Genomic DNA, 9,830 nt, shown 5'->3' on the forward strand with positions numbered 1-9,830 from the left:
TTCTCCCGCAGGCGGCTGTCGATGTGCCCCAATACGTAGGAATAAGCCTTTTGGTGGAAGGATCCACTGTCAAAAAGCCACAGCCTCCAAACCACAAACTCTCCCCCAGTGCCAGCCCCAGGCCGGGCCCCAACATGCCCAGCTGCCCGCAGCACTCACCAGAACCCCCCCAGAGCTCGCCTCGTGGGCCTAGGGCTCCATGGCTCACCAGGGCCGCCAGGCCTCCGGCGCCAGTCAACAGCAAGGAGAACAGAGCCAGGGAGACGGGGGCAGCCATGAGGGGCTGTGCTGCAGCTGGCACCCGGCTGAAGCTGCTCAGCAAGCTGCGAGCAGAGCCAGGCAAGACGAGGCTGCTGGAGATGCACAGCGTGGTCACCTCCCCACGGGGGGACAAGCTGGTGCCGCTGCGCCAGCCCAGGCTCTGTCTCAAGTGCAGCTCCCAGGTGCCAGTCCCTAGCCCCAGGGCACCCCCACGGCTCCACCTCCAGCTCAGCAAGGACAAGGGGCAGCTGCAGAGACCAGCCCAGCAGCCAGGTAGGGAGCTGCAGCTGCACCTGCGGGACTTGCGCACCTTCCAGCTGGCCTGTGGGCACGCTGCCACCCCCAGTCACTCCCTTGCTTGCTCTCCAGGGAAGCCCTGTGTGCCGGAGCACCAGTGGGGACATGCCCAGGCTGCGCTGCGGGAGAGGCCCCCCGCCCCTCCTGCTGGGCCTGGCCAGCACTGTGCCAGGGGCTGGCTGTGCAGGGCCCCCCACCCAGCCTCTGCCCCTGAGCTCGGGGCCTTGCACACAGACGTGGGCAGGAGAAGGAAGCAGAAGAGAGACAGGATGTGCAGGTGATGGAGGGAGCTGCCCCTGGGGCTACAGGCAGCAGTGACGGAGTCAAGCCAGGGGCTAGTGCCCGCCAATAAAGGGCTCAAGAGAAGGAGCTGGAGTTTGTGATGTGGGCAGGAAATGCAACCTGGGGCTGCCTTCACCCAGGGGGTGGCTGCCAGGGCCTGGGGGAGGGGGCTCTGGGGCTGGTTGCAGGCAGAGCAGGTCCTACATCTCAAATGAGCCCCAGCCCAAGGGGCAGCCCCCCTTTCCCCTCACCTTTAGCACACAGGGTTGCTGCTTGGCTCCTCTGGCCTGTCTCTCCTTCCCACACCTGCGCAGCTCTGCAGCTGAAATGGGAACTGGGGGGAGTGGGTTGGGTGCTGCCCTGTGCTGGGGAGTGGGGGTAGAGCTGGGCACCCCCCAGGGATGGGAGGGGGAGCTGGGCACCACCCTGGGCCAGGGTATGGCATGGAGCTGGGCACCAGTGGGGGGGGAAAGGTGGCTATTGCCCTTAGGGGTGTGGTGATGGGCATGGAGCTGGGCACTGCCCTGGGGGGGCCTAGGGGGGCATGGAGCTAGCCACCACCCTGGCAGAGGCCATGAACAGGCCCTGAGGCAGCAGGCTTCAGGGCATAGGGTAGGGAGCAAGGCCTGTGGCCCAGCTGAATGGGGCCATGCCCTGGGGAGACAGACCAGACCCAGCCAGTGCTCCCCAGATTGGGCCTTGCCCCGCCTATTTCTCTTTCCTTCCCAGGCCCCGCAGAGACACGCAGGCTCCCAGGCCTCTGCTGCCCTGCCGGAAACCCATGGGCTGGTTTGCATCTGCTCAGCAGCTGGCCCCACCCTGGCAGCAAGGCAGCCACCTCGAGCAGTGAGCCCCTGAGTGCTTGGGGCACGGCCCTCTGCCCTGCTCGCCTGCAGTCACCCTGCCGCTGGACTGGCCTCAGCTGGGGCCCCACCGCAGCAAGGGGTACAGTGGGTTGCCCCATTCTGCTGGACTCTGGCGGTGAAGCCATCCTGTGGGGGGCTGGGCGCCCAGCTGAGGACACCTGGCATTGCGGGCAAAGGCAGAGGAGCCCGCCAGGGACCCCCCCAGAAAGCAGAGGGGGGAAGGCACCAGCTGGGGCAGGCGGCAGAGCAGGGCAGAGGACGGTCACAGCAGCTGGTGCTTTGGCTGCAGCGCCCAGGGCTAAGACTGAGAAGCAGGGTGAGGGTAAGATCAGCTCCTGGTCAGGCCCCGAGACCACAGGCCACAAGTGGCCAGAGGGTCTGGAACTAGGAGTGCAGGGGTTTGACGTGGTTTCCATCATATCCAGGGTTTGCAGTTTGGCTCCATGGCTCAGCCCCCCCCATTACGCATCGCTCCAGTGCCCCTGCAAGCCACCAGCCTTGGCACTGTTGGGCAGGGGGCAGTGCAGCACAGCATAGGGCGCAGTGCAGACAGGCCAGGACCTGCATCCTAATCCCTTCACCACAAGCTGCCCCCTAAGGAAGGCATGGCCTGCCCCCCATCCCAATAGGCAAACCCTTGTTTTCACTGCATTGGGACCTGCTGCGGGCTGGGTTCTCCGCCCCAGGGTTGGACTGGATGGTTTCACAGCAGCGCAACAGAGTGGGGGACACAGAGCATGGGACTGTCTCACACAACCTGAGCGCACCCAAGGCTGCTCTGGGGGGCCATCCTGCCAGACCCTGTGCATTCAGCTTTCCTTTCCAGTAGGGTGCAGTGCCCTGACTTCACTGGCACAGACTCTGCCTGTTGGCCCAGGTACCCTAGGCCCCCCGACCAGGGCTGAGCCCCCAGATTGCCCAGTGGGCACTCTGGGATGCAGCTGACTTCTTCAGGGGCACTCCAAGTGAAAGCAGCCAGACAAGGATTCTGAACCAGTCACTCTTAGTTACAGCCAGGCAAAATAAAACCCCGCACAGAGCCCCCTGCCTCAGTTCCTCACCCTTCCGAGTGGCCAGGCTCTCCCCCTGCAGCTCATGCCTACTGTCAGTCATGGGAGTGACACTCTCCGCCGGCTGGGCCTGCAGGCAGCAATGGCTCTATGCTACCCCCATGTCCCCTTGGCCCTACTCGGGAAGCAGGGTTCCCAACCCTCCAGCCTGGGCCTGGAGTCTCCAAAAATTAAAGATTAAGCTTTAATTACAGACCCTGTCATGTGATGACTACATCTAACCAGAACAGACAGCCCTACCTGTGAGCCCCTCAGGTTTATAAACCCCACCTCCAGCGCCGGAGTCCTCAGGCTGCTCCTGCGGACATTCAGCTGCTCCCAGCCACTCCTTGCAGACTGTTCCCAGCGCAGATACCCTCCTTAGCGCACCTATTGTTCTAGCAGAGCCGTCCCTGGGGGTACCACTGCCCCCCTTCTCCCTGGGCTGCAGGGGGCACCCTGATAGCCAAGGGCAAACCCCACCCACACAGAGCTGGCCAATGATCATGTTTTGTGCATGGATTCCCCCAAAATCACCCCAGGAGGTACACTGGGAGTGCATACACCAGAAAACCAGAGGCCCCCCCCCAGCTGCATTTGCCCTGGCCTGGGAGGATTTGCCGTGGTTTGGATGCAGTCTGGGCATGTACACATTTAACATACAGAAAATACCCTAGTTCTAATGCACTGGCCCCGCTGATCTAATGCCTCCAGCAGCAGGACGCTGTGGCCATGAACATGGCCCAAGGGGGTCTGCCCTCTTGGGAGAAGCCCCTGAAGGCCATGTTCACAGGCAGGGCCAGAGAAGCTGCCTCTCCAAGCGGCTTCTGCTCTCTCGCCAGGAAGAGGCCTGCAGGGCCATGGCCTCCAGCAGCCTGTCAGGGTTCACCTCCAAGCTGGGCCCTGCTCCCCTGCAGGCTGAGCTGAAGTGGGCCTGGGAGGGGTTACTGCTGCACCCCCCACCCCCGCCCCACAGGACAATCTCACACACAAGCAGGGGGAAATTAACCGCGACTGCTCACGACTCCTTCGCAGGCTGGCAGCTCCTTGCAACGGCTTATTCCTAGTGGCAGCCAGTGCAAGGGCTTCTGGGACATGCCCACTGCTGCCATCTCCCCTTGTGAAACCTGTTGGTCTGGGGCTGATGGGGGCCTGCACCTCGGAGACCCTTGCCTCAGGGCTCTAGCCCCACCCACCCAGGAACTGGCGCCGGCACACGCAGGGCGTTAAAGCTGCTCGAAGACACCCCTCCCCAGAGCGTGGGGTGAGGTGCTGTTGCTGCATGGAGCACCAGTGGGAGATGGGCTATGCTGTGTCGGCACCCAGCCGTGCCACCCCCAGGCTCGCTGCAGAGCGCCCCAGCCAGGCAGCGCCAGCACCGCTCTGCTCAGCCAGCTGACTAGTAACCCCAGCCCCACTAGCAGCAGGGAACAGCGGGGGCATAGCTGGGGACACACTGGTTTGGTGTGACAGTTGCAGATGGGGGGCAGCAGTGAGAGTCCTGCCTCCAAGGAGGGGCTGCTGATCCCAGCCGCTGGGGAGCACCCGACCCTGAACACCCATGACGCAGGCAGCCCAGCAAGGAGACGGAGCGGGACGGCAGGTGGGCCAGGGAGGCCAAAGGCCCTTGCACAGGTGTGGCTGACAGAGCCAGAGGGAGCTACGAGACAAGACCCCAACCCACCGTTCGGCAAGGCTGGGATATTGTAACCAGGAGAAAAGCAGGAAAGGTCCCAAGAGGCAGAAGGATCAGTGCCCTCCACACCCCTGCCAGCTGTGGGAGCGCCACTGTTTGTTCATATAAAGATCAGAGTGGCTAAAGCGAGAACCAGTCTGTTGATGGCACAGAGGCCAGCGCACAGACTAGCTGGGCCACTGGGGGGCTGTCCTGCTGCACCCCCACACCGAGAGGCGGGAGTCTGGAGCAGCGTCCTGCACGGAGCCTTCCGGGAAGAGGGGGAAGGGTGCATGTTCACGGCTATTCAGCCTTCCAGGAGACCATCCCTGCAGGGAGTCCCACTGGCGGGATGCAGAGGAGACCCGAACCTAGAGCTCTGCTAGCAGCATTCCCAGGGGCGAGTTCTGCTCCTCTCCCGGTTGGGAAACGCCCTGTCCCCCACAGAGCTGGGCCTGCCTCTTGTTCAGTGGCCATTTGGGCCAGGGCGTGCCCCATCACGGCACACTCTGGCCCCCAGGGAGTCCCAGCAGACAGAGCGTCTGGAGGAAGAAGGGTGGAGGCGGTGCGATGAGACTAGCTGTCGGGAGGAGCAGCTGGTGCAGGTGGAGATGCAGTGGCAGGCGATGCAGCAACTCCTGAGTGAGGTGCAGCCTGCGGAGCAGCTGCTCGCCCAGGATCTGCCAAGAGAGAAATGGGGGCTCAGGACCGAAGAACCCTCGAGTCATTGTCCCCCCAGTGCGGCACGGCAGGGATCCCCAACGGCGACTGAACGTGGCACTCAAAGGAAGTGATCAGGGCCAGGCTCCAGCTCTGCCAGCTAGCAGCACACAGAAGTGGGGAGAGGACATTGCTTTGTACAATCAGTGGCAGCCCAAGTGGGATCCTCAGCCCATCCCACACAACATAGTGCAGAGGCTGCAGGACCGGAGGCTGAAAACCCTCCTCTGAAGAGTGACTGGAGACTGGCATTGCTAGTGCGGACTGAGGTGAGTAAAAGGGGTCTGGAGAAGGAAGACAGGTCGATTGGACACTCCCAGCTACTAACACAAGGACACAGGGACATTCAACGAAATTCTAAACTGAAAAATGGAAACAGTCACACAATGCATAAGTCATCTGTGGAACTCACTGCCACAGGATGTCCCTGAAGACACCAAGAAGGACTGGACGGTAGGCAGCAAAGAAGGGCTATTCAACCAGCTCCCAGAGACCAGGAGGAGGCCCAGTGTGAGGCAGGTCGTACCCCTTCCTCTGCAGCATCTGGTCTGGACGCTGGACCAGGTGACCCCAGGTCTCAGCCAGTCCGGCAAGTCCTAGGTTCACTCACTCCAAGGTACCCCTCACTCCTGACCCGCAGCCCCCCGCTATCCCAGCCCTGGCCCCCTCCATGGCAGGCCAGGCAAACTGCTCTGCATGCCGGGCTGACCAGGGGCTTTGCATGCAGGGCTCAGCAAGGGGCACCGGGGTGGGGCAGAGCCCGGTACCTGTGTGCGGGGCAGAGCGCTCCCCGCAGGCAGCAGGAAGGGCTCCCCCAGGACCGTGCCCACACGGGCAGAGTACACGTGGTCGCCCAGCGCAGGACACAGCAGCAGCGTCAGGTGCACCAGGAGCTGGCTGGGAAAGGCTGTGGCGAGGAGAGTGGGGGTTAATACGGGTACTGCGCCCCCACCCTGCCCCCATCTACGGGCAGCAAACGCACCCTCAGACCTTCCTGCCCAGGGCCCCTCCCCGACAAGGACGGCAGGAGACCTCCCAGTTCAGCCCCTCACCCCCCGATCTGGGGCCCCGCTGGGCAGGCTTGTCAGGAAGAGCTGAACGCAGGGCTCCCTCATGGGGCCCATTCCCCACCTGTCATGGGCTGAAGCTGCACCAGGCTGCAGCCCGGAGCCGCACCCAGCACCTTGTAGCGGGTCCGGGTTTGCTTCACCTCCTTCGTCTCCACGCTGCGTCGGGACGGGGCAGCCACCGGCACCACCTGCAACCGGAGCAGAGCCACACGCTCAAGGAAAGGCTGGAGCCGGAGGGACTAGCCAGGCCGCACAGCCCTTTGCCCCCAGGACACAGCCTGCCCCCACAGAGCTCCACAGCCCTCCAGAACACACAGCTCAGTTAACCCTTTCCTTACCAGCTGCAGGTCCCCAACCTGCTCCAGCTTCAATCCTGTGTGGATTTCCCCCTCCACGGCAGCTGGGACCCCGGCAGTGACAGCACTGGGGGGAAGGAGCGGGGGTTACAAAGTGGCTGTACTCTCTGGGCTCCAGGGCTCACGATGGGCTGAGGTGGGAGTGGGGCAGAGAACGGGAGACGAGCACCCTGGGGCTGCAGGACAGCGCAGTCTCTGGCGCACGGCCACGCGCCCTGCTGCGGGATGCGGGAGAGGGACGCTCCACTCGCCAGCACGGGCAGGAGCACTCTGCAGGATGGAGCCCACTCCCTGGTAAGTGGGAGGGGTGGGGGTCTCACTCACCGGTAAGTGGCGGGGGGGCGCCCTGCTCTCCGGAGCTGTGTGAAGAATGCATGGAGCTGCCGCGTGGTGCAAGGGCAGCCGGAGAGAAGCACGAGGCCAGAACTGTTCCTGGAGGAGGGTGTCAGATTCAGTTCCATGGCATGGAGCCAGCGCCGGAGATGGGAACACAGCACTGAGCTACGGAGCGGCAGCCCCCTGCTCCCCAGTGCCACGCCCTCCCCTCCCCGCCCCCCAGGGCCAACCCCTCCCTCTCCTGCCTGCCTATTTCCACCCTCCCCACCCCCCAGCACCCTCCCCTGCCCTACCCCTGCCCTCCGATTCCCCCGCAAAGCAGCCTGCTTCCTTCCCTCCCTCTCCTGCCCCATCCCAGCAACCAACCACCCATTCCTCCTCTCCGTGGGGAGCCAATCCCTGGCCCTTCCCAGTCACTTACTTCCCGGCCGCTTTGACCACATGGAGCTCATGGGGAAGGCTCAGCCTCTGGCTCAGGTCTGGGAGCAGCGAAATCAAACTCAGCTGCCCTGGACTGCCTGGGAGGGGAGCACAGGGAAGGAGCCATGAGCATGGAGAGCTGGCCTGACACCTCCCTCCCCAAGTGTTACCCCTCCTGCTCTCAGGGCTGTGGGTGGCCAGGGGAACACCCCTTGTACCCCCACAGGCTGGGAGTGGAGAGACAAGCCCCTTCCTTTGGGCGGCCTTGCAGTGCCCGGCACATGTGGGAGACGTGAACTCCAAGCACTCACCAGTCACAGCCAGGCCCGGGGGCTTGCTGATGGCCACCAGTGGCCCTGAAACGAAGGAACAGGCTAGGTCAGGAAAGGCCAGCCAGCCCGCACAGCGTCTTGGACTAAAGCCAGCCCCCCCCAGCGTCCCAAACCCCTCTTCTTGGGCTAAAGCCAGCCGAGACCCACGGCCACACCCCCTGCCTGTGGCCGCACCCCACCGCGCAGCCAGCCAGCGCCCTCCCGCCCAGGCCTCAGCAGGGCTGCTCTGCTGCCCCATCTCCTTGCACAGCAGGGTCTGCCGGATCCTCCTCTGCCCGGGACGCCCCCCTGCACCACCCCCCACGCCCAGCACCGCCCCCCCACACCATGCCACATCCCCACGCCCAGCACCACCCCCCCACCTACATCCCTACCCACGACCAGTGCCGCCACACCCCACCCCAGCCCAGCGCCGCCCCCCGCCCATGACTGCCCCCCGCCACCCCCCACCCAGTGCCATCCCCCCACGCCCAGCGCCTCCACCCCCAGCCCACACCTCCCCACCCCCAGCACCAACCCCCGCCACCCCCCACCCCACCCCGAGCACCACCCCCAGCGCTGCCCCCCCACACCACCCCCAAATGCCCAGCGCTGCCCCCCCACGCCACATCCCCACACCCAACACCACCCCCCAAGGCCACATGACCCCCCCACGCACAGTGCCGCCCCCTAGTGCCACCCCAGTACCTTCCCGATACACAACCGCTGCCTGCAGCAGCCCCAGCGCCTCCTGCCGGCTCCACGGCCCCCCGGCTTGCCCCACGATGCTGCCTCTGCCCGGGCCCCCCGCCGCCTGCCTCCCCCGGCCCCCCGGCCTCAGGGGCTGCTGGTACCTGGGGGAAGGAAGCGCGACGGGAGCTGGGACCAAGTAGCAGAACCAGTGAGCCCGGCCTGCTGGGGTGCAGATGGGAAGCCCCCTCCCCTCCACACAGCCCCCCACATAACCCCCCGCTCCCCTCACAGCCCCCCTCTGCAGAGCCCCCCACTCCCCCGAACAGCCCCCAGCCCCCCTCTGCAGAGCCCCCCACTCCCCCTCACAGCACGCCCCGCTCCCCTCACAGCCCCCCTCTGCAGAGCCCCCCACTCCCCCGAACAGCCCCCAGCCCCCCCTCTGCAGAGCCCCCCACTCCCCCTCACAGCACGCCCCGCTCCCCTCACCAGGCCCGGGCGATGGAAGCCGCGAGAAGGACCCGAGCCCGCCCCCCCGCACAGAGAAGGAATCGGGGCGCCGCCATTTAGCACGTGCGCGGGGCCGGGAGGGGCGGGAGACCCGGAAGTCCCAGAACAGATCGGCCCCGCCCCCCCCGCAGCCGCCCCGCCCCGCCCCGCCCCGCCGCTCAATGCGCCCAGCGGGGACCGAGACACTCCGGGACCCGCCGAACAACCGGGTCGGTCCGAGCCCCGGAGCCCGGGCAGACCCTGGGCCCCTCCGGACTGACACGTTGATCTGGGTTCAGGGGAGCAGCCGGGTCGGTCCGAGCCCCGGAGCCCGGGGAGACCCTGGGCCCCTCCGGACTGACACATTGATCTGGGTTCAGGGGAGCAGCCGAGTCGGTCCGAGCCCCGGAGCCCGGGGAGACCCTGGGCCCCACCGGACTGACACATTGATCTGGGTTCAGGGGAGGAGCCGGGTCGGTCCGAACCCCGGAGCCCGGGCAGACCCTGGGCCCCTCCGGACTAACACATTGATCTGGGTTCAGGGGAGCAGCCGGGTCGGTCCGTGTCCCGGAGCCCGGGCAGACCCTGGGCCCCTCCGGACTAACACATTGATCTGGGTTCAGGGGAGCAGCCGAGTCGGTCCGAGCCCCGGAGCCCGGGCAGACCCTGGGCCCCTCCGGACTGACACATTGATCTGGGTTCAGGGGAGCAGCCGGGTCGGTCCGTGCCCCGGAGCCCGGGGAGACCCTGGGCCCCTCCGGACTGACACATTGATCTGGGTTCAGGGGAGCAGCCGAGTCGGTCCGAGCCCCGGAGCCCGGGGAGACCCTGAGCCCCACCGGACTGACACATTGATCTGGGTTCAGGGGAGGAGCCGGGTCGGTCCGAACCCCGGAGCCCGGGCAGACCCTGGGCCCCTCCGGACTAACACATTGATCTGGGTTCAGGGGAGCAGCCGGGTCGGTCCGGAGCCCGGGGAGACCCTGGGCCCCTCCGGACAGACACATT

The 9,830-nt window shown here is 65.6% G+C and overlaps 2 protein-coding genes across 17 annotated transcripts in view; one reads left to right on the plus strand and one right to left on the minus strand.

The window, feature by feature from the left end:
* LOC119858334 (tubulin monoglycylase TTLL3) overlaps positions 1 to 2,964 on the plus strand; it is a 23,720-nt gene extending 20,756 nt beyond the window's left edge. For 13 of the 16 annotated variants that reach the window (XM_043519227.1, XM_043519229.1, XM_043519233.1 and 10 more), the window contains 2 exons: positions 12 to 534; positions 1,570 to 2,964. In XM_043519227.1, coding sequence (XP_043375162.1) covers positions 12 to 534; positions 1,570 to 2,243 — 1,197 coding nt within the window. In that variant the 3' untranslated portion in view covers positions 2,244 to 2,964. Of the gene's footprint in view, positions 1 to 11 lie in introns of all 16 variants that reach the window. The other 3 variants (XM_043519236.1, XM_043519234.1, XM_043519237.1) reach the window with 3 other exon arrangements.
* Positions 2,947 to 8,964, minus strand: RPUSD3 (RNA pseudouridine synthase D3). Its single transcript, XM_038408729.2, has 9 exons — positions 8,823 to 8,964; positions 8,352 to 8,497; positions 7,644 to 7,688; positions 7,334 to 7,430; positions 6,901 to 7,008; positions 6,559 to 6,643; positions 6,282 to 6,408; positions 5,918 to 6,057; positions 2,947 to 5,110 (listed from the first exon to the last, which is right to left on the minus strand). Exons 1-9 carry the CDS (start codon positions 8,897 to 8,899, stop codon positions 4,928 to 4,930), a joined length of 1,008 nt encoding a protein of 335 aa, XP_038264657.1. The 5' UTR covers positions 8,900 to 8,964; the 3' UTR covers positions 2,947 to 4,927.
* Between the last annotated feature and the right edge of the window lie 866 nt (positions 8,965 to 9,830).

This window comes from Dermochelys coriacea, chromosome 7 (genome assembly GCF_009764565.3).
Source record: "Dermochelys coriacea isolate rDerCor1 chromosome 7, rDerCor1.pri.v4, whole genome shotgun sequence".
Taxonomy (NCBI): Eukaryota; Metazoa; Chordata; order Testudines; family Dermochelyidae; genus Dermochelys; species Dermochelys coriacea.